The sequence below is a fragment of the Equus przewalskii genome, chromosome 1, assembly GCF_037783145.1.
Source record: "Equus przewalskii isolate Varuska chromosome 1, EquPr2, whole genome shotgun sequence".
NCBI lineage: Eukaryota > Metazoa > Chordata > Mammalia > Perissodactyla > Equidae > Equus > Equus przewalskii.
In genome coordinates, this window is record NC_091831.1 from 151,718,393 (window position 1) to 151,744,112 (window position 25,720).

At 35.6% G+C, this 25,720-nt stretch overlaps 1 protein-coding gene across 6 annotated transcripts in view; it reads right to left on the reverse strand.

Annotated features, from left to right (window-relative positions):
- Window positions 1-25,720, reverse strand: part of CDIN1 (CDAN1 interacting nuclease 1) — a 208,345-nt gene that overhangs the window by 144,221 nt on the left and 38,404 nt on the right. For all 6 annotated transcript variants that reach the window (XM_008522526.2, XM_070625960.1, XM_070625952.1 and 3 more), the window contains exons 2-4: window positions 9,911-9,956; window positions 8,957-9,021; window positions 2,210-2,270 (exon numbers count right to left, since the gene is read on the reverse strand). In XM_008522526.2, coding sequence (XP_008520748.1) covers window positions 2,210-2,270; window positions 8,957-9,021; window positions 9,911-9,956 — 172 coding nt within the window. The remainder of the gene's footprint in view (window positions 1-2,209; window positions 2,271-8,956; window positions 9,022-9,910; window positions 9,957-25,720) is intronic.

Below are 25,720 nucleotides of genomic sequence, written 5' to 3' on the forward strand. Positions count from 1 at the left end.
AGCTGACACATGAAAAATGGTGAAATTACTGAAGGTAGTCCAGCCTGAATAAGGACTACCTTATTAGTTCAGGTACTTGCATCTCCCTAATTTTCATATTAATCATGTGTCCATCTTTCTCTGAAATAGGGCCATCATGCTTCATGTCAGAATTTAGCATGTAAGTAAAATTCATAGTGCTTCAAATCTCACTTGAAAATATTTGTGTGGAGAGAACAGAATGACTGATCTTATTATGACTAATAAAGTGAGATTTCCTAAAATTTTCATTTTTAGCCTCAAAATAAGAAAATTAATATTAAGACATTCATAAAATCAATGACAACTACATATAGTCCCTACCCCTAAATCAAAAATAATACAGTGTTCTTGTTTAAGAGAGCTGCTGCACACTGTAATGTACCAATGTTATATATTTCCCATCAATTTTTACAGTTTCCACTGATTAAATATATATTGACTCATAAAGCATTACCATCACATCAATTGTCACCAGATGCAAGCATACGTCATTTAAGTATTAACTATCATATAAAAATGGCAGCTTGGTTGTTTAGAAGCCATAATCTGGCACCAGTCATTCCAAAATTCCCCTAATGCATTAGTAGTCTCTCACTATCTCTGTAATAAACTGAAGCCAAGGGAGAGGAATACTGTTTAAATAGCTATTTATTTTCTTTAGTTAAATATTGCTATATATTCATAGTAAATAACAGATTTATTGATGTAGGAGAAAATGCGTTGGTAGGTTAAAATTTTCCATATTACTAGAAGATGGAATTTGAGGTCAGCCAAATAAGCTAAGCTCAACAGAAATATACATTAAAAATTCAAATGAATATAAATTGCTACTATGGTAAAACTTAGGTCATCAACATCATCATCTGTAAAAATGAGTACCATATTTGCATCACATTCTTTCCAGATACTGTATCTAGAATGCTGTTAGCTCACTGTTCTTTTTCATAAGGGACAATCACTAAATTCCTAGTTATAGCTCAGACACCTCAAGTTGATAATAGTATCGACTCATAATAAACAAGTCTGGAGACATTTAAAAACCACCTTGCTCTAGAAAGAGAAAAAAAGAATAAAAGACAAGTTTTGCTGGGAGGAGGAGAGAAATGCATTCTATACGTTAACTATCCTATCAGACTGTGTAGACATTGCCTAGACTATTAAAACCTTCTAGTAACTGATAGGTGATTGCTCATTTGCTGACTGTAGTGGTGTAGAGGAGACAGAAGCAGTGAGAGAAGCCATCCGTCCTTGCTAATATAACATGTAGAACTTGCTGCTACTGCAACACTTAATGCTCACAGTACCAAGTCATCTTTAATGCAAACACACATTTTCTGCCTTGCTTCTATGTTTTCCATTATAATGCAACACAAAAACAGTGTACATTTCATTCTATCCCTATGAGGTTTGCATAAGCAGTTCCAAGTCAGACTAAATATTGTATTGCTCTTATTACAGTGGATAAATATTTTAAAGTTTAGGAATTAAATATTTTATTTTTTCGGTAGGCTCTCTGCAACTATTATGAACTTTTTACAGCTTCTTCATTCATGGGAAATCTTTAGGGTTTCCTTTTTTAAATGTATGACTATTATTTGTTTCTCCAAACAGAAGCAGATCAGAGTTAACAAATAAGTTCAATAAATCACTCTATACTTCGTGTTAATAAGAACAGCATGTTTCTTCATATAAAGAAAGAGACTTTTCTACAAGGCACGTATCTTTTATTTTAATAAAAGTTTGCTCACAAAAAACAAAAACGAATCAAGTGAATGTTACATCTTTAAGTATACAATTTCTCTCTTCATTTTTATAATAGTTAGCATAGACTTTCTTGGCATACATCTCTTTACCTGACACAGGTATTTCTCAAACTAAATTAAGACAACACACCCAAAGAGCGTGTCCTGAGCTGTTTGGTTGAAATTTCCCACAAAATAAGAAACTAAGAAGCTGTTTATACATTTGCCTTAAAAGAAGCAGACTAATTATGTTAACTGATTTATTAATATATGAAGTTCTTTGTCCAATTATTAAAAGTACAAAGAGACCAGAGAGCAATTTAAATGTCTAATGCATCTCAAAATCTTTTTTTGTTTAAGGTTAATTATAATTCTAAGCAAAGCGACTCTGGACAGGCCCCTCAGGTTTTACATAAGTCTAAATAAAATAATAACAATACCATTACCTCATTGGCCAGCTCCAAGAGCACTGGGGCAGCTCCATTTTTCCCCACTCCATTCAGGTACCTAGACAAGACAAAGCCAAGTGGTAATGCCGTGACAAGAAAAGGCCAGCACAGACTTGTCAGCATCCCCTGTGTGTACACGTTTCTCCTGGGCAAACGCCACGCTCAACTCTAGTTAAAGTGTGCTACTGTCACAGGAAAGCGTCAAAGGAAAAAGGACAACAAAAACAACTTACCTCAAAACCACGGACAACTAACTAACCGAACTGGGGGCAGGAGGGGTGAGCACACCTGTCTCCCTTGTTTTCACCTCCTAACATGTAACGTGAACACAGAGGGGATTTCGAAAAGAACTATCCCTATCACCCGGGCTTGATCTGTAACACACCCATGTCATGGAAAGGAAATAAGTTTACGCTTATGGTTTGAAAAAAGCACCCATGTACCCATATCATCTTTTTATTTACTATTGTTTCATAGGGTTGGGTGACACCTTATTAAGAAAAAAATGGAACAGATGTCATCATGGGGTCTGCACACCTTTAATAGGCAACACAAGTCATCATCTTATCTGCCCTGGATTTCTGTCAAAACCTCCAGCTCTCCTCATCCTCTAACCCCACGAAAAAGAAAAAACCCACAAAGAAAAAACAAAAACTTCCCAATCGATCCCAGACATAGAAGCTGAAGTGATTTTTTTTAAACAAAAATTTGAATGTACCATTCTCCTCCTTAAAACATGTCAAAGGCCCCACATTAAATCTCAAGATCAAATTATAACCACTTAACAGCTCTTGTAAGGTTCTTCATCATCAGGTTCCTACCCACTCGACTTGGCCAGCCTCATCTCTAGTCACTGATCCCCACTCCCACATTCACCTGGAGAACTCATGATTCAGCTTATATGTCACCCTCTTCAATCCACCACAAGCCAGAGTAAGTTAAGTTTCCCTCATGTGCAATCGAGGAGGCCCTTGCATATCTCTCCATCACTTAAGACAGCATATTGTATCTGTCTAGTTACTTGTCCATCTCAAACCCAGCTCCCACTATAAGGCTGAAAGCTCCATGAGGGTAGAAGAATTGTATTTTATTCAATTTATTATGCCTAGCACAGTTCTTGGCTTACAACAAGTGATTATACTACACATATATATTTTTCTTTAATAAACGAGTAGTGACATAATTTTTAAAAGCCAAATCGGACAAGAAAACAAAATTAGACATGGACATTTTCTCTACAGTACAGTGCTTGAGTGAAGAAATTAACGATATTCGTTTTATAGTAAAAATCAAAGTCAACGATGAGGTCTATAGAAGTGCCAGAAGCAGATCCGAAATTACATTATTTCACAATTATGCTTATAATGATGTACGATTGTCCTTTAAATAAAGTGGAACAAAAGCAAATTATTCAAGACGGAGAGAGTCTCAGGATCAATGTAACTTCAAAGTAATTCTAACAAGTCCATTTTCCATATAATGGGGTCTTTCTTGAATAAATTGTCTAGGAATCTAACAGGGAAACAAGTACTTTCAGGAGCAAGAACGAAAGAAATACAAGGCAAGTGTGGTTTAGAGAAAGGCCCATGAGAAATAAGTCAGCTAAGAACCTCACGTCAACTTACACTTCCATGCCCTGATAGGCCTGCTCAAGGAATAACCCATCAGTTCAGTCAAGCTGACCAACTAGTCGATTGTTTGTAACCATTGAAAGTGCACATTCATTAAGGGTTCAGATTCGAGTCTGAGTAGTTAATCTATACTGCTGTTAGATTATCTTTACAACTTTCTACTCAACATTCATTTATCCCACAAACATTTCTGAGGGCTAAATATGTGATGGGCCTTATTCCAGGTTCTGAAGAATCAGCAGGGAACAAAACTTCCATGGTTCCCGTCATCACAGAGATGGCATTACAGTGGAGAGACAGACAATAAAAAGACAGAGAAATAAATGATACGCGCTATGATAAAATGTAAACTTAGACGGTTGCTCAGGAAGCCCGTCTCTAAGGAAGTGATACTTGAGCAGAGACTTGTAAGAAGGAAAGCTACAAGTCATGGGGGGAAGAAAATCCTCAGCAAGAGAACTCTAAGTGCCATGTCAGGAACGTGCCTGGGGTGTCTGAGGACCAGGAAAGGCTCTATATGACCAGAGAAGAGCTTGTGAGAGCTGATTGGAAATAACAAAAGAGAGTGGTTACACCCAGACCACTGCCTGTGCCAGAGAACTGTTGTTTGAGTCAAAATGACATGGTTTCATGGAAACATTGCATCAATCATTGTCCTGGTAATGACCAATGGAATACTTCTATTAAGTTTAAAGAAACAGGAGATGGTCAAATAATAATAATAATCCACTATATCTATATAGTCTATATAATATTTGAAGCATGTCCACAGTTAATACAGCGGGAATTCCTAATTATGGGCTTGATAAAGTTTCCCAGTTGGTCATATAAAGAAACCAAACCCCAGGGTACCCATGAAACCCATCTGTGCTCTCTTAGCTGGGAAACAGTAAAGCTCTGAAATGGAACCCTAATCTCCAAGGTCTACTGAGATGCCTTTATATGTTGAAAAGGGTAGACCTGCTTCTAAGTAGACTTATTCCCCAATTTGTTTCCCAACTATATGCTAACACTTCAGAAGTGCTAGGGAAAAGAAATTAAGATAAAATTAATTAGAAGTTGTATTTGTCATTTCTGGGAACTTTGGTTGTCCCCTGTATCAAGTGACAGATCGGGTTTATTCAAGTTTCTAGATATGCAATTAAAGGGGTATGTTAATTACAGAAAATATTCAGTAAGGACATAATGGGAAATTCCTAATGCTACCCTTCTCTGCATCCTCCAAGCATCTTGTGCACACTTACAGCATAGACTTTTCCCACAGTTAATGGTTTGTTTTTCTCTCCAACTAGCCTGGGAGCTCCTTGGCTACACAAAGCAATGCTAAACCTTCATCCAACAGATTCTTAGCAAAGATTCGAATTATGATTGGGATATAAGGATGGGATCCTGACACTACATTAAGGTGACCTGGGCTATCTTCCTAATACCTATTTGAAAATTAAAAGTACTTTGGCACAGAAGCTGTATGTCATCCTCCAGCTTTGCCACAGGAGGATTAAGAAACCACCCTTAAAGGATCTTCATAGAAGGTCCATTTTACGCTGAGTATGAAAGATCCATTAGCATCTAAGATTAAAGTATGTACAGATTTTAAATAGAAGACAAAGTTATTTGATCTTTAATATTTTCAGAATAACAACAATGGCAAAGCTTCAAAAATCTACCAAAATTCTACACTAAGCTTAAATCTGAACACCACATTTGTTGATTCCACCTCTAAAATCTCTGGAAGCCGTCTCCACGTATGCAGCTGTTTCCCCACGAAACAGAGCACTTGAGGGCAGGTCCTGCGTCTAATTCACATTTGTATGCTTGGTTCCTAGCATAGTAGATGGGACATAGCGAGTGCAGAGCAAATTGTGCTAATTAAACAAAAAAGTGGTTCAAATTTTCAGCAACTATTTTTATCACATAATGTCAATAACATATGTGAATTAACCTTTTTTCCATGTGAACATCTGAATGAAATTCAGTTCATCTGATTCTCTAAAGCTAATAAAGCAGGCCTGCAGACAGCGTGTGGTGGAAAAGGGAGGAGATGAGAGACAGTACTTCTGAACTTTGCTATTGATGGGGACCTGCAAATCTAACCAACTTCTGAATGTGTCTGTGTGTGTGCACGCATGTGCACGTGCACCAATTTAGAGGAACTTACATTTTACCAAGTACATTTCCTGTTTGGAAATAAAATGCCATTAGCACGGGGGAAAGAATAGAGTGTTGTTTTCAAAATGAACACTCAAGCTATCTATACATACACAACATGAAGAACTGAGGAAATTTCCTCAGGAATTCAAAAGCTTGAGAAACATTTTCTACTGATATTTGGATACTTTGAAGTTTCAGTTAAGCATGATGGGATCACATTGTGGATTATATGGTTTTAAATGCAGACTTCAAATCCTGAATTGAGACCATCTCAATGCTAGCAAGAATGCAGAGACACAGGAATTCTCTGATATTGCTAGTAGAAAACCATTACAACCTTTCTGGACAATAATTCGGCAATATATAATACAATCTTTAAATGCTCATTGTTTGTACCAGTAATTACATATATAGAAATATTAAGAAACTAACCAAAATGCAAAGACTTACGTACCAAAATGTTTATCACAGTATTATTTATAATATCAGATCATTGGAAACATATATGTTCAACAGAGGAATAATTTAGTAAATTGTGATACTTTCATATGATGCAGTAATGCAATCAATAAAATGTATACAAAAAGCTTTCTATGAAATAATATTACATTATATACATTTTTCCAAGTACAAAATTCAGGATTCACAATTGCATATACAATAGGACCTCATCTACATAAAAATGGATTGGCAAACAACTACCATGAAAAATATCACAGAATTATCATTGCCAAAAATAATCCTGGGTGCCACAATTATGGACAAACCATTCATTCCTTTTTTATACCATCACAAATGTGCTTATTTTTCACAATAGGGTATTACTTTTATAAGAGAAAAGAAATTTTTTTAATTGTTAATATTATCAAACTGCTTAAACATGTTTTGATATAATACAATTTGCCTTTATTCTAATCAGCTGGAAAAAAAAATCTTCTAAGGCCAATTTACCTTAGAAAATACAGGGACATTCAACCGGACATTTAGAACAAGAAGCCTGTGAGGTCAATCCATCTGAAAGGTAGCAACACGGCCCATCTCCCAGCGCAAAGTGCAGGGCAGAAAGTCAGGGAGCAGGACGGAAAAGGAAGAAACCGTCCAATTGCCTTCCTATTAGTCCGTACATTACAGCCTAACTTCACGTTTTTGTTTCAAATGTCGTGACTCTTCAGAATAACTGAGATTTTCACATTTAAATAAATTTAAAGAAATACAAATACATTTTCTGTATTCTCATTATTACCCACGCAGCTGTTCATCAGTGAGTAACCATACTTAAAGGAAAGATTTTTATTTCTGGCCTAAACTACCCAGATAATCCAATAAAGTATATCCATACTTCAATAATTAACTATACCTTTTAATGAAACTAAGATACTAAAAAGCAGCAGTTGGAGATCTTAGAAATCATCTAATTAAAACCGCCTTTTTACAATGAGGAAAATGATTATCAAAGGGCAGCCCCATGGCCTGTTAGTGGATCTCCCAATTTCTAGGAAATGCTCGATTTTCCTTTGCTTATGCTAACAAGGCTTTAAAATCCGGACATAGAACTATACCTTCTTATGATGCCCTAAAACCATAATTTTTACAAACAAGAGCGTATTTTTTGATATGTAAATAACCAGTCTTTCTTTGGAGGATCAGGATGCCAAAGCAGTTGGCTTCACAGCACTTCATGGGCCATTCTCAAATTTTGATATATGATTTAGGTTATAACTTTAATTTAAATGTGAATTTCACGGAGGAGATTATGACTTTTGAATAAATCAATTCAAACTTTACAGAGACTTGCTTAGAGAAGAATTCTCCTAGAAACAAAAGTGCGTGTGTGTGTATGTGTGTGTGTGTGGTGTGTGTGTTTATCTTTCTTTAACAGACACTACTACTGAAAACTCAACATGTCTTTTATCATATATGACATAGTGAATAATTTTTTAAAAATCTAACTGCAATAACTTTTCAATAAACACTTCTCGATTCTTAAAAAAATGACTTTACAGAAACATGACACCAATATTTTATCTATATATTCATTTCATTCATAAAATTTTCACACATAAAAATCATTCGTCTAAAATCAGTAGTGTCACTTTCACCACAGGTTGATCTGTCAATCTTAAATATAATAATTTAAGAGCATATTTTAAACAGTTTTTCTTTGCAATATGTCCTTGAAATATTTAAAAAAACCAACCAATAATTTCTAACGCAAACCATTACCATTTACTGTTATAAATTATTCAGTCATACTACAAAGACAATAAAATTTTTTGAATTTCTTTTAAAAGGAGCTATTTTAAAGACTCTGTTTTAGAACAGAGGTTGAAAACTATTTATAATAAATTAGGCTGAAATTAAAATATTCCCTGGACACTATGTTCTTATTTAATACTCAAATTTTCTTTTTAAAATACAAAACCTTTTAAAAAATGTGACAGTTGTACATTATTATATATCTTCATATGTCCTTACTTGATATGTCTTTTTTTATTTCTAAAATGCCTAACCCAATACTTAAAATGCAAAATACAACTGAACCAAAATTCAATTTTATTTTCTAATATATTTTTCAATTTGCTGATCTAAATAAGAAATAAATGAAAATTGGTTTGAGAACTTTCACACATACATGTAGATGTATGTACGTATGAACATATGCATCTACACAAGATATGCATTTGCAATAATTTTCAAGTAGCCAACTGAGATTTCATAATACTGGAATGATTTCTTACATGGTATGAGTACACACACTTAATCAAGACAGTCTCATCATCTTCTTTGAACAAAGCACTTGAGAAATCATTCAAAACTATACTTGAAGTCTTAAATAGCAGACTTAAAATAAAATGCTTTGAAATATTACATAGAAAATTAATTTCATAATCTAATTTATTCATAATTATTATTACAATTAATAGGTACTATGATACCCTCTAGTGGGGCAGGCAGGTCATACCTCTGGTAATAACTTTCAATCGCTTCTGAAGTATGATGCTTGGCATGTGTTCTTTTAATATGTTTCTGAAACAAAACAAAAAAGATGTTTATGTTGTGTCACAGAGGAGGTTCAAGAACAGGAACGACATATTACTTGATCCCAACATCTAGCACATAGGGCAAACTAAATAATAGTTCGGAGATTTGGGTAGGGGTAGGTCTTTTTTCCTTCTGTTCTATGAACCTATGCATTTTAATCTCCACTGCTTGGCTGGGACATCTTCACACTGTACCACAAGGTACAGTATATATGTAAAAGCCAACAGGGTCATAGTAATTGAATCTAAATAAGTTTGCTTAGGGTTGCAGAGGGCAAAGAAAAACTTGTTCCCTCTTTCAACCTTCATATTAATTTTCCCTCAATTCAATTCCATCTCAGTCCTCTGTACTCTAGTTTTACAATCCAATTGCCATTTTTAACCAGGAAGAACATTGCTTAAAAACAACTTATTTGAAAACTACAAAAAGTAATTCCATAGAGACTTGCCACTTGACTGACACCTGTCATCTCATGATAAATGACTCCATTTTCTGCCTCTCTTGCCTTCTGCCACTCCAGCAATGGTCATTTATCATCATCTCTGTCAGCAATGGAAAGCGGCACTGACAGTGCAAGTCAGCAAACATTTAGCACATGGAACCACGCAACACAGGGAAATTATTATTGTCAGAATAATAATGGTTTAGCATAATTTATTACAGGTCCACCAAATAAGCAAAGGCTAGATGTTATTAGACAGATGGATGGGTAGGCTTGGCAGGCCTCCACTGAGACGCAGGCGGTGCTTGATGTGGAAAGGAGAACATCCTCCAACCCAATCAGAGAGCTGGCAGTTCAATTACAAAGAAATAAAGGGACATTCATCATTCAATTAGGCACCTGTCAACCCTCACAAAGGAGAAAACTTCTAACCTGGTACTCCTGGGAGAAGATGCTCAGCAGAGTGGCCTGCGATTGACTGGAACAAATAAAAGAAGGACAAAGTTAATTACTGGAGTGCACGGCAAGGAAACAAAAGAGAAAGGAGCTTCAAAGGTAGGCCTGCTGCCCTGTAATCTAACAGAACATGAAAACAAGTGTGGAAAAGTTGTTCCAGATGAACACCTCAAACAAAGGCTTCCTGCTGTGAGGTCAAGGAGAGAAAAAAAGGGAAAGGGGAAACTACGGAGGGTCTCAAAGCAAACTATGATATGAGTTGGATTTTTAAACTTTAGAATGACTGTAAATCATATCTGTAGTATACAGTGATGTTAAAAGGGACCAAAAGAAGGCAGGGTTTATTTCCATTAATAAATGAGAGCATTAAATCCCATAAATAGTAGAAATGAAAACACAGAGTTCATTCATTGGAAACATCCTGAAATTTATTTTGTTAGCAGACAGGTATCCTATTCTGTAGCTATCTCAGATTCAGGGGGAAAAACTTCGTTCTTCACAAGAAGCAGCACAGCGACCACTGGAACATTCCCACTGATAACTGGCATGCTTTCACAGCAGGAAGTTGAGGTCCTTGGAGTGTGTCATTCTCCAAGACTGCCATAAGCCTTATTCATCTAAGATGGCATGCAATGTCAAACACCTGGCAGTGAAGAAACCTGGAAAACATTCTTCCCAAGTGGGAATATTCCTCTCACAATTGTTAACATTTAGAAATGGAATGGAACTTTCTTTTTCCTCTAAAAAGCAATCAATACTCTACTGCTACTCTTTTTGATTGCTCTCTGTAGATATAGCTACCTTATCATATCTTGAAAACAATTCATTATTTCTGATGTTATTTTCCTACCAAATGCTATCTGAACAAATTACAGTGTTAATAATTTGACTTTTATAGTACACCAAAGCACTGTGAATAATTAAATTTTTTTCTATTCATGAATGAAACCTCTTAAGCTCACCAAAGGTAATTTGGGGAGTATGAAATAAAAACCACGACAACATATCTCTTCACTCACTGTCTCAGTGTTGTCATCTTCTGCAGTCCGTCATAGATTTGGCTTCTAACTCCCTTTCCACTCTTATCAGATTACAAAAGAGTAGGTTAAAAAAAAAAATACCATCAACGTTTACCAAGGAAAACTGATAATTACTAAAGGGCTATTTTAATAATTCAGAAATACTGAGAAATTATTGAATACAATTATTAATTCATTATAACCCATTTTTTTCAATTTCCAAACACCTTGGAAAGAGCCACTGTTATACATAAAATCATCCTATTATGCCTAATTTGCCTGAGCTTCACATACAAATCACATAACCCAGTAGGGTTGCTAACAACCGTCTTCTGAAAAAAAATCGCAAAATTAAACCCAAACCTGTATAAACTACTTAATAAGTCAATATGTTCGACATTTATGTGCAATAAATGGACCCCTCCTCATTGCACAGCAAAATATATTTAACTATTTAACGATAGACAAAAATGTCAGTCTCTGTACCAAAAAATATGATGGAAATAAATGTGCTTGTAATGTGCAAATCAGGGACCAATGACTAATGAGGAGGAAACTAAAATGTGAATAAAAGACAAGTATAATTGGAGCCAGCCCTGGATGCCTAGTGGTTAAAGTTCAGCACTCTCCGCTTTGGCAGCCCAGGTTTGGTTCCCGGGCATGGAACCACATCACTCGTCTGTCAGTAGCCATGCTATGGCAGCAGCTCACATAGAAGAACCAGAAGGACTTACAACTAGCATAGACAACTACGTACTCAGGCTTTGGAGAGGGAAAGGGAAAAAAAGGAGGAAGATTGGCAACAGATGTTACTTCAGGGAGAATCTTTTGCAGCAAAAGAAGAGTAGAATTATAGATGCCCAGAATGGTAAGCCTAAAGGACAGTTGGAGAAATAAGTCCAGGAATAAATAGGTCAACGTGAGAAGTTGGTCAGGAGTCCTAAGGGTACCAAATAAACAGTAGGAGATAATGTCTTTAGCTAAGAAAATGTCTTTAAACTGCTTAAGATTCAATTCAGCCAAAACTGTGGACAGAACCTATGAGCAACCCATTTTCTCAGTGGCCAAGTGGGTTAGACAGAAGATCCTAGCTTACATTGGAGGTAAAAACTGGCTAGACATAAGAAGAGAAAATGACTTACTTAACATGCTAACAACAGAAAGACAGACCTGGGTCCAAAATGCTTTGGATTTGGTTGACAAGACAAAGCTGTAGAGAACTAAACGACCTCCACTAGGTCGTCTGCCAGCCACCTATCTGTTCCTGCATGTGCTAAGCTTACAGAAAGTGTTCTGAACAAGCCTCACACCATAAACAGCAGGAAAGTAGTTTTAGTGCAACCAAGACATTGACTCTGGTGTACATTATTTGTTACTTTCTTTCAATGCGTTAAATTTGAGAAGGATACCAAAGGGAAAAACTGGCCAGGGGAGAGTGGAGCAATCATGATTTCAAGGGTATAGCTCTGAAGAACTCACGCCTCTGCCCTTCCCCCACAGCAATTTCCCCCAGGGTTTGTTTCAATTGGCTAGAAGCCACAGAAGTTAGGTATAAATTCAATATTCACTAGGTTCACAAGGAATATGGTTTCTAACTAAAGAGGAGGGGAGAAAAAGACTCCGCACAAGGTCTATCTTGAACACCAGAGGCAGTCTGTAGCATTCAGAGTATCTACAATGGCCCAAGGTCATGGGTATGCGGAAACACGTCATCAAAACAAAAAATGAAATGAGGTGGACAGGCATTGACTTAGAGGAAACTTTCAACATATACACACAAAAAAGCAAAAATTAGAACACTGTCAGGTCTTCACAGATTTTTTAGGGATCTAGTGAAGTAAATCACACCCTGAATCCTCACATATTTCAAGACTGCACTGGCTTTGGAGCAAATATGTGTCATTTAGTGTATAAATTTACATATTCAAAAGTATAGGCACTTAATGTGCACAAATGCCCAAGATGTATTATTAAAATCTCTTCAAAAATCAGTTTCATGTTTTTTCCCATGCTACTCTCCCAGATTAAGCTCCTCACCCTGCAGCTGTCTGAGAAAAGAAGAGCATGCCAGTGGATCCCTGGAATGGCAATGTAAAACCTTGCCCGAGTCGTGTAACAAATAGCTATATGGAGCAGCAGCAGGCATGTTGTAGCATGGGGAAACAAACATGAGGACAAAGCCCACACACTGAGGACAGTGGTACTGAAGATGGAAGAGCCCAGGACCTTAAGGAAGCTGACAAACTGCTCCAGAGACCATGAATTGAACTGACCAGCCACCATACTTCTTTTGAGTAATAATACATGTCTTTCCTTTCTTTATTTTTTTTACCCTCAAAAACAAAGAAATAAAACTATGCAGGTTTTTATGTGCGCTGATAAGGAGGAGACGCGGCGGAGGCAGGGCTCTGAGACAGGATGCTCCATTGCAAAGGTGCATATACGGGTTACAATCCCTGAAAGGGGCTGTTCATTTTTACACTTTCTAATTCTCTTTTTAGCTGGCAGCTACTATACTTGGCTTCCCTAAAATTGTTGCTCTGTCACTGTGTCACTAAATTGATGTGCCTAGAAATCATAAATTGGTGTGTGTGTATGATTTTTCTAGTCAGATTTTAAACATTTATGGGGTACTATTTACCCTCATTTTATATTGCATTCAAGACTATTCAAATGCCAGGTACATAAACGGGTAACAAACCAGCTCCCCATATAACATTTAACTTAACAAGTCCCCAAACCCATCCAGCTAAGCTACTCAGTAACCTGAAGGTTATTCGAGAAAATGAACATCGGAGGGTTGGATGGGGGCAGTACAGCAGAGCTCAGCACAGACTTAACTGCAAGGCAACTTTCAACCGAGGAGGAGGTCCTTGTGTGCCCAGGTGGAGACCTACAACAAGCAGGATCTTAAGGAAGAAAAGAACACACTTTATCATCTCCCTCTTCTAGAGTACCGAACCTCTGAAAAAGAACATAAATAGGTAAATACTATTATTTAATTTTCAAGCTCCTTTTGCTACAGAATCCAAGCAGCTTAAACGTCTGTACTCTTCAGGGCTCAAAATTCTCTGAGCAAAATGAATATTATTTCTGGGACTCGGGAAGCAGTAAACCAATTAAAGGGAGATAAACAAGACACTCCCACAATGCGTTAAGTTTGGAGACCTTGCAATTACAAGGTACAACCTCTCTAAATCTATGAAAGAACACAATGGAACACTGGCTCTATGTGGGTAATTCTGAGTGCTGGTCAAGGAAGGTGTTCTATGAAAGCAATGCATCTACCCTCCCTCACCCCCTCCCCCCTCCCCCACCTGCACACAAACTTGAAACATAGAGCCTATTTTTCCCCTCTAAAATCAAAACTAGGGGCCGGTCCGGTGGCACAGCGGTTAAGTGCACATGCTGCGCTTCTCGGTGGCCCGGGGTTCGCTGGTTCGGATCCCGGGTACGGACATGGCAGCCCGCTTGGCACCATGCTGTGGTAGGCGTCCGACATATAAAGTAGAGGAAGACGGGCACAGATGTTAGCTCAGGGCCAGGCTTCCTCAGCAAAAAAGAAGAGGACTGGCAGCAGGTGTTAGCTCAGGGCTAATCTTCCTCAAAAAAAAAAAAAAATCAAAACAGAATTCGATAAGACAACAAGACTTACTACAACTTCACCACTAACTTTACTTTTTTTTTTTTCCCAGGAACATACATGTGAAATGTAAAGAATCTGGAGAGAGATTACTGGGACTCTGGAAATTACTAGGAGGGGAGGGGGAAGGAAAAATATTTAAACCAAATTCAAGAAATAGAGAAAAATGTACCCATCGTACCTCCCCTCCATTTCTTCTCTTCCCAATTGACAATTTCATATCGAGGATGCTCACTACATTTCATGCCTAATCATAGCAAATATTCTTATAAATGACTATATAGATAGCGGCATTAAGCTTAGTAGTAATCAATTATCCAAAAAAATTCCTAAAAGCTACAGTTGTTATATGTATGAAAAAAAAACGGTTACTATACCAGTAACTAATCTTGCTGGCAAACTGAAATCACATCCAAAACAGCTTACAAGAGCTAAGGTTTACATGAACACCTACTGTGTGCTAGACACTGCACTGAGCACTTCGTTTTACCCTCACAACAACCCTCTGAGGTAGGTACTTATTTTAAAGGTGGAGAAATGAAGGAAGACAAGTTAATAAAACACACAATTAAAGAGCTACGTAAGCGGCAGAGCTGGGAATCAAAACCCAGATTCAAAGAGGGCAAATCCTAAGAGTTCTCAACACAGGAAGAAAATTTTTTCCCTTTTTTTCTTTCTTTTCCTTCTATTGTATCTACATGAGAAGACGGATGTTAGCCAAACCCATCTTTTGTGCTAATGATTTCACAATATATGTAAATCAATCATCATGCTGTATGTCTTATACACTGATGTACGTCAATTATTTCTCAATAAAACTGGAAAATTAAATAAATGAAAATCCAGATCCAATTCCAAAACCCAAACTCTTAATCACAAAGCTAATTTGCCTTTCTAACAGTTCCCCAAAATCGGTTCTGCATGTCCTGTGTACTAATACCTCGGGTTTGAGCATTTATTGATGTTATATTACACTCCAAACAACCCGAAAAGGTAGGCATTTTTGTTTTTTTGATAGAAAATTGAAACCACAGGAAGTCAAGCGATTTGATCAAATTCCATGGCCTTTGCTAATATTCTCTTTTTAAAAAAAAAAAACAAATTGCAGTTTTCCTTCAATTAGCTACATAAAAATGCTGTCTTTTTTCAGGTTGAAATATAAAGGAATATTGACTGTAGGAAACAATCAAGGATTAAAAAACTCGTGGATAATTTTCATTATTCTCCCTGCAGTTGAGGCATATTTTGTTAATAACCACACCATTGCCTCAAGTGTCTCTGTCTGACTACGTATGTGTCTTTTGCTCAAATGCTATATACTGCATTTAAAGCAGCTTTGAATTCTTCCCTGAACAACACAGGTATAAATAACCCAATCAATCTTTCTAAACAGGACCACACCTCTTTCAAGTGTTAATTTTATCAAATAATATTTAACAACAAGTTTCCCAGTTATAAAATAGAACACATTCTGTGTAAAACACAGAAGTGTCCATTGTTGGCATTCTGGTGTATACCCTTCCTGCATTTTTACTTTGTGTCAGGGGGAGGGGGGGAGCGGTGTCTAGACATACACATAAACAGTTTAAAAACCGAGTGTTCTAAGGATACTTTTCTGTAACATGCCTTCATAAGATGTTAACATTTATCCATGCCATTACCTATTACTCTTTTTAAGTTATTTTTACTGTGAATAAGATACATTTTTTAAAAACATGAAAAAATATACAGTCCAACAAATTAATACATAAAAATTGAAACTGTGAAATTACTTAGATCAACAAATAGAACACTGCCAGCACCCTAGAAGGCAGCCTATCTAATCACCATCCCTTCCTTATTACAAATGAACCTGATCTTTATGTTAATTGCCTTTTTGCTTTTCTTTATGGTTTTACCACCCGTATCTGTATCCCTAGGTTCTATAGGTCGGCTTTGTCTGTTTGTAAACTTTGCATTAATGGAACCACAATGCGTGCTCCTTTGTATCTGGTTTCTTTCACTCAACAATATGTCTGTGAGACATACTGTTAATTTAAGTGCATTTAACTAATTTTCATTGCTATATAGTATATTCTATTCTATAAAAATACGCCACATTTATCTATCCCATTATTGATGGATGTTTGAACGGTTCCCAGTCTTTTACCAGTGAGAATAAGACTGCTGTGAATATTCCTGCATGCCTCTCCTGGTGCACATGTGCATACATTTCTGATGGATATAAATGTAAGAGTGGAAGTCTGGGTCATCTGATGCGTAAATCTCTGGCTTCAGTGGAGACTGCCAAAGAATTTTTCAAAGTGTTTATAAGAATGCTAAACTCTCAGCAACACTAACAGAGAGTTCCCATTGCTGTACATTCTCATTACTTTCTCCTAGTCCATGGCTTGCCTTTTCATTTCCTTTGTGATGCCTTTTGAAGTGCAGAAGGTTTTAATTTTGATTAAGTCTAATGTATGAATTCTTTAATTTTATTATTGGTACTTTTTGTGTGTCTTGTCTAAGAAATCTTTGCATACCCACAGCCATGAAGATATTTTCTTTTAGAAGCTTAATAATGTTAGCTTCTACATTTAGACCTTATGATCTATCTTGGGTTAATTCTGTGCATTGAGACAGGGGTTGCACTAGACTTTCTTTCTGTTATTTTCATACAAATATCCAGTTGATCACACACCATTTGCCTATTGAATTATCTTGTTGCCTAAGAGGAACCCAAATATCCCAGGTCTATTTTGGTACTTCCAAATCTGTTCCACTAATTTATATGTTTATCTTCACACAGATACCACACAGTTTTGATTACTATAGCTAAACCATGTATATTTAATGTAAGGTCTGATAGATTTAGGTTTAATTCTATTATTTTATTAAATGCTAATTGTCTTACCCACTATAAATTCCTTTTTTCTCTTTCTTGTCTTCTTTTCAATTGATTTAATATTTATTCATTATTTTCCCTCCAGAAACCTGAAAGTTATACACTCTTTTACTAATCTTTTAATGATTATCCTATATAACCACATATCTCAATTTATCAAAATTTATTATTAATTGGTGATTAATTGTTGCTTGTAAAATACAAAAACTTTTCAATGCTTTCTACAGTTCTCTCCTCCTGACATATGACATAACTGACATTGTTTTAATTCTGCATAAGTCTTAAAATTCACAAGACATTGCTATTGTTTTATACAGTCTCTTTTCATTCAGATATACCCACATACACACCATTTCACTGCTACTCTTTCCTTCCTTTTCCACTCTTCTATCTGGAATAACCATCTTTTAATAATTCCATCCCTGCAGATGTGTTGGTGATGTCAAATTTCGGCTCTTTTCAATGATAATGTGTCTCATTTCTCTACCTGATTTAAGATTTTCTTTTTAATCTTTAGTTTCTAGCAGTTTTTACTCTGGTATTTAGTAAACTTCTTCTTAGACTCTGTTGGATTCCTTAAATATGTGGCTGGACACCTTTTATCATTTGGGGAATATTCTCAATCATTATTTCTTCAAACATTGCTTTAGCACTCTCTCTCCTCCTGAAACTCCAAATGCATGTTAGCCCTCCCTACAGTATCTTCTATCTCTCACTCCCTTTTCATATGTTCCACATTTTTGGCATTCTTTGTTATTCCATGTTATAGTCTGGGTATTTTCTTCTTATCTATCTTCTAGTTCACTAATTCTCTCTTCAGTAATATCTAATTTGCTGTTAAATCCACCCACTGAGTTTAATCCATCTAATTCCAGTTATTGTATTTTTCGCGTGTACATTTTCTATTTAATTCTTCTTCAAATAAGTTCTCTGCAGAATGTTTCAATTTTTTTAACTCCTTCAATAAGTATAATTACGAAAAATTCTGTTTAGTAGTTCCAATAAGTGCAGTCCCTTTGAGTCTATTTCTACAGTTGCCACTGTCCCATTCATGTTGTCATGTCTCCTTATGTGACTAGGTATCTCTCATTATGTGTACTACTACTTAAAAAACTGCTTTAAAAATAATTTGAAGACTAAAATGATGTTATCTTTCTTCAGAGAGGATTCTGTTTGATTCTGGGACCACTAGGGGTCCAGGATCACCTTAGTCCAATTTCTGGCATTAATTTTTGGGGCCAACGAGGTAAATTTGAAGCTGAAATATAATCCTGTAGAACTGCTTTACTTTCAGTTCACATTTTCTAGTAGGGTCCTTTAGGGTCCCACCCCAAAGGCTGGGACATCTACAAGATCTCTCACCTTTATTACCTTGGCCTCTAGCCCTATAAGCTATCAAAAGTTCTGCTCAGGACTTGATAAGACTCCATCTGATGAAAGGGTAATTAAATTAGAATTCAATGATTAAAAAGTGAGTCCCCTTAAAACCCTTATTTTCAGAAACTAAAAATATATTGCTAAATAACCCATAGATTAAAGAGGAAATCACAATGGAAATAACAAAAATACTTAAAATTGACCAATGACAATGGTATGTATCAACAGTTGTGGGAAATTTATTGCATTAATTGGATATGAGGGAAAAAGGAAAGGAACTGACTTTATTCTAGGAGGTTCCAGCAAACTGGAGATCCTAGCAAACAAAATTAAACAGTTAGAGAAATAAGAGAATCAAGAAGAAAAGAAACAAATAAAACCCTCCTTATTTGCAGATAAAATGGCTTTCTAGACATTTTATATACATTTTAGACAAGAGAATCCATAAACAAACTTTTTAAAAACTAGTAAGAGATCTCAAAAAGGTACCTGGATATAAGATTAACATAAAAAATCAATAGAATTGTTATAAATCAGTAATATTCAATTAGAAAATGGAATAGAAGAATAGATCTCATTCAGAATAAAAACTATAAAGTACTTAGAAATATATTTAGCAAAAATATGTACAACCTTTGAAGAAAGTTATAAAACATTACTGAAGAGCATAAAAGAGTTCCTGACTAAATGAAGAGATGAGACATTTTTACAAAGAGAAGTATCATGGATGGAAAGATAGCATTAATAAAATTGTCAATTCTCTACAAATTAATCTATAATTTTAATAAAAATGCAACCAAATTTACAACAGAGTTTTCTGGTAGAACATGATAAATTTATATTAAAATCCACGAAGAAGAACACATGGTCAGGAATAGTTAATAAATTCTGAAAAGCAAAAACAAAGTAGAGAACTTACTCTACCAGATATCACCATGGGTAAATTTCAAAAAGATACTATTTATCAAAATAAAAAGCATGTTACAGAATTGTATCTATATTTGATACTATTTATATAAACCATAAGAACAGCAAAATATAGTTATATTTTTTGTTAATGGACACATATGGATGTAATAAATACATGAAGCTGATAAGCTCTGAACTCAAGACAATGGTTACCTCAGGTGAAGGAGAAGAGGAAAGAAATCAGCCGTACAGTCAAATTTTCTTAAAAACAAAAATCTGAAGGGGAAAGGAACTGTAGAATGGTGTCAGGATATTTCATTTCTGTAAAAGTAAAAAGCTTTACAGAAGCAAATATAAACAGAGGTGGATTCAAAGAGTTCATTATTATTCTCTATTCTTTTCTATATGTGTGCTATATTTCATAATAAAATTAAGTGGAAGTGAAAAAATGGAAATTATCAAAGAGGAGTTGGATAAATAGATCTTTAAGATTCTTTTCTGCTCTAAATTCAGCCCTATTCTAAATGTTCTGATTTAATTAGAGTCTTAAGTACCTACGCTTCTTTCCTTTCTAATTAAATTTAGGTATTAACTTTTTAGAATGAGCCATAACATAAATCATATACAAAAGTAAGAAGACTAGGTGGCAGACACTTAATTTTGCTTGCAAGACCAGACATCTGGTCATTTTTCTCTAAAGAAATCCCAATAACTTCAACACAATATATAAATAATAGATACATTTGTAAGAAATGTTTATCAATTCTTTCTTCCTACAACGATTTCTTCTGATTTCGTTCTCTGTTTAATAAATCAGATTAAACTACATTATAAGAAGTCCTTAAATGTAGTAATTTTATTACAATTGTCAAAAAGAGACAGCAAGAGAAAGTTAACAGATAATAATAGTCTGATAACAATAGCCTGTATGTGAAGATATTTATAATCTTTCCCTTTTTGGTTAAAATTCAACTTTCTTCCAACTCTGCATAGAATATTAGCTCATATATCTTCCATCATCTCTCCTCTGGCTATTCCTCACTTACTTCCAAGCATCTTTCTGTCTTCCTAAGCCACAACCTGCCTACCTCTCAAACTATTGTCCATCACTGTTTCTCTTTACTACCAAATGTCTTTGCCTAGAAGGCATGTGGTTCCATAAATTCTATTCAGCCCCCAGCTCCCTGGCAATCTCACTTCTGCCCTCCCATGCCTTAATGAAACAAAGGTCACAAAGACTTCCTCACTACCAACCCCCAAAGACATACTTCTTTTCTCAGCTGACCTTATTGCAACATTTTGCACCTTTGGGTATGCTCCTTTTCTTAAAAATCTTTCCTCCTATGAATTCCATGGCACTATTTTCTAATAATTCTCCTCCTACCCTGCCAGCCACTTATCCTTCTCTCTCACTGGCTGATTACCCTCTTCCTTGGCGTTTCCCAGGGAGGTCTCATCAACCCTTTTCTCCTTTCCCTCTACGTGTTCACATGGGTGACAGCACACCCTGTTGTGTTCCCAATAACTATTTCCATAACTCCCAAATATATATTTCCAGCCTCCACCTCTACTCAGAATACCAGCCTCAATTTTATAGCTATGTATGGGACATTTTACCTACTTGGCCACAAGTATGTTACAATCAAATTTACCACCATCCTCCTTTCCCAGAAACATTTCATACTCACCCTCCCTCAAATCAATTATTTCCATAACACATTTTGCCTGAGCTAGAAATCTCTGGGTCATTCTTGATTCTTTCTCCTTCACACCTGGAATATCTAACCAGTCACCAAGTCTTGTTAATTCTGCCATCAAAAGTCTTTCACACCTGTCCCTCCTCCTCTATACTACTAAATAGCTTCCTGAGTCACTTTCCTTGCTTCCTGTCTCTCCATCCTTTAATCCAACCTCCAATTCACCAACAATGCTTCTAAAATACACATCTGATTATGTTACCCTCTTGCTTTGGAAATACCATGAGGTGTCTACTCCCTACAGAATGAAGTTCAAACTCATGAGCAAAGCACTTGAGGCCTTTGTCAACCTAGCTTCCAGCCTCTTCCTTTTAGTCTCCCACAACTCTTTCACACCTTCAATCCCCCAAGCAGTTCATACTGTAATCCCATCACATCACTATAAATTACCATGTTCTTTCCAGAGTCTAGAATGCTCTTCTCTCTTTATTCTACTTGGAGAACTTCTATTCTTTAGAGTACTAATTGGACTCAGAATACTCCTATATATCATGCTATCACTATTAAATCAAGTTATTTTAGTGAAATGAATATTTCAAGAGATGAGATATCATAGGATTTTTAGCCCAAGCTTCTCATTTTAGAAATGACAAAAGTAAAGGTCATAGTGATGAAATGATTTGCTCAAGGTTACACAAAGCATTATTTTACACTAGGTACAGGTAAATCAAAGAATAATAACAATAATAAGTTGTGCTATAAGCAGGAAGTACTGGAATCATACTTTGCTATGTCATTTTAACAGATGGGAATATCACATATTTTTAATGCAGTTTTATTATTTCAGTAGTCATGTGTTTATGACCAATGTGTATAAATTAAACCATAAATACAAATAAAAAAGTAAAATACATTAGAATATAAGTTATATCACCAAGAGTCCCCAAACCCCCAAGTTCCTACTTACCACTAAAAGATGCAATAAATGGGAGATCAAAATTATGAACTTTTTTCCTCTATGACAGTCCTTTTTTCCTACTATAAATGCAAAATTTTAAATGTGACCTCACAATAAGGAAAGTGATTATTTTTCCAGGTAGTGTATCATTCCCCCTTATTTATGACCATTTTCAGTCCTTCAGAATACTAGTTTTTTCTTACAAATTTCTGGTAGACATCTTTATGTATTTCACAATTATTTTGTAAACAATAGGGAGCATCAAAAGTTGTATTGTCAAGGAAGCACAAACAGGAACTACTGTCTCTATTCTTCAGGTGTTTAAAATCTAATTGGAAAAATCACAATATTTCTAAGTCTCAGTTTCAACATCTGTACTGAGATCCATGACTTTAGAATCCATTTTCATCTTGAAAGTTCTATGAAATCCATTTTCATCTTGAAAATTCTATGATTTTTATCAGTTCTATAACTCCAAGATATAGCTATTAAATTTCCCTCTGCTTACAGTCCTAAAACTTTTAAATACAGTTTATCAGAAAACTGTGGCTTGGTCCTACTAGTAATGACTTGTAATCACGTTGACACTGGATAGTTCTGTGTGGGCCTAACACAGCAGGTCTATTCTAGGTCAACAGATAGAGTGATTAAATTGTTTATTAAGACTCCTAGGCATTTAAAGTAATCAGACTAAAGAGAGAGAACATGGAGGAAAATAATTAACTCCTTTCATTCACCATTGATTATAAGGTACCACCTCCCCCAACAGAGGTTAAATACCAACCTTATGAGTCTAACACCATAACTATTTCACTATTTGATACAAGACTGAACACAGATATTTAATAAAAGAGCCACCAGATCCGTACCCCCCATACCTAAAAGGTTGATTTAAAAAAACATATATACATATATATAATATAATATTCAATCTCACAATTCTTCAAGTATTAAAAGAGTTCCTTTAGGAGGTCTCTGCCTTGAACTAGGGAATCCCAGGAAAAGAGACAAGTAGGTCATGAGGACCTATAAGGGCCCCTTGCCTCTTTGCAGCAACTTCCAATGAATGATTTGTTTGGCTGTCAAGAGTTTTATTGTAGTGGTCGATGTTAAGGAAAATAGCAGTCATCCTTCTTCTGAAAATGAGTTTAGTTTCAAAAGGGTTCAAAATACAAAATGAGATGTGAGAGAAGAGTGTCGATTTTTATTAAAATGACAAAATCACTTCTCTAAGAAACATTGCTCAGCATAATTTAGTAGGCAATCTATGATATTAACCATGAACGGGATGAGGTAACTGTTACCACTAACCAATAATCATTATCTTTCTACTCCATTGTATCGTTTTTGGCTTTTCATCTGCAAAAGCCTTAGACACAAAATAGTATCAAATAACATTGTTAGTTTTTCCTTAGTAATACCCAGTGCTAAAAAGATTACCAATTCTGATCCACTTCAGACAGTTTTCTTAAAACAGCTGTTTATCAAAAGATTGAGGAATTTCACTTTCCCAAGTCTTGATCTTGAAGATAAAAATTTACTACTTCCTCCTGTAGCCTAAGACTTTGGTTTCCTATGGCTGCTGTACAAATTACAAGGTGATGGTATTTCAAGGAGAGACCTTTGGGAAACAATTAGGGTCATGTGGGTGGGGCTCTCCTGAGGGGATTAGTGGCTTTATAAGGAGAGGAAGAGAGAGAGAGATCACTCTCTGAAGGCTGGCACCAAGGAAAAGCCCTCCACAAACCAGGAATAGTCCTCAGTAGGATCTGATCATGCTGGCACTCTGCTCTCAAACTTCCAGCCTCCAGAACTGTGAGAAAATAAACGTGTGTTGTTTAGGTCATCTAGTCAATGGTATTTTGTTATGGCAGCCCAAAATGAATTAGACACTGAGGGTGCTTTCACTATAGGCCATACTTCGAAAGCTGATGATTAATCACTCCTCCAATATTCCCAGCTAGCTAATTACTTCTTTAAGTTTTAGAGCTCTCTCTTGAGTTCTTTCCTAACTCTGAGCCTCTTTCTTGGGATGTAGAGACTAAAAACTTACACAGAAAACCAAATTTACGCCCGAATCAGCTTACTTATTACATATACTGAGTTTTTTGAAGCAATCTGATTTTACTCCATGGTGTCCAATATTTTTTTCCCTGGATTTCAAATATCTTCTAGCTTTGTTTATACAGAAAATGCCTTGAATGGACCTCTTTTCTCAAGGAATTCTTCAGTTTATGAAATCCTGCTAGAATATCAAGTTATTCTGCCAAATCTGCATCATCATAAATAACTGAGTGAACATCTAAAGACTAATTCAATTCTGTGACCATAATGCTACTAGTTTATGTCTAATAAATACAATTACTTTTGCAAGCGTCTTACAGAGTCAAACAGTTTAGAATATTGTTTAAAAATCATTTAAACACTTCCTTATTCTTTTCTTGCACAAAGATACGTATTCTGCCCTCCTAATCTTTCTTAATAGGTCACAGAGACCTTATATAAAACCAGTAAAAATGATTGGCCATTTGCTTTATAAATGTTATAATTCTAAAGATCGAGCTACCATTTTACTGCTTTTTTCGCCAAATAAATTTTCAGTTATATTAACATAATAGTATCAATAATCTCACTCTTTCTCTTTTATCCCCTACTCCCAACCCCCAGTTACCAAACAGATACTTTTCAGTTAAAAGTTTAACAAGGAAATGCAAGAATTGGCATAAAAGTAACTTCCTGAATGCTTAGCGATTTTATACAGCCTCGGTAGTGTTCTTATGAGGTCAAGCAAACTATTTGAAGCTTCAGGTGCTATATTTTCCCTACTACATTAGTTTCAAAAAACTGTAGATTTTCAGTCTTCTCTAAAAACATCGTCACCATCATGATATGGACTATAACTATTCTGCAACCACCCTACTTTAATAATAAATCCTGGGAATATTAAAGCAACAAATGGAATACCTCAAAATGCATTAAGCTCTTCTCTTATTAAACACAAAATTTTAACTCTTACCACAAGCCTTTCATTCTTAATTCACAATCAAATCATTTTGGCAGTTAATCTCAGCACTTAATGTCATTCACTCCAATAAAACCAATCTTAAATGGTTGTAAATGCCTTCTTGACTTCTCTGTGCCTTAAGAAAAACCAGAGGATGAGCAGAGATGGAATTCGGTCACTAAGACTATGCACAACACAATCACGCTTTATTAAACACTAAACTTTTGCTAGAATGTCCTATTTTTAAACTTTCCCCATTTCTGTTGAACTCATCCAATAAATAGGCACTCAACAA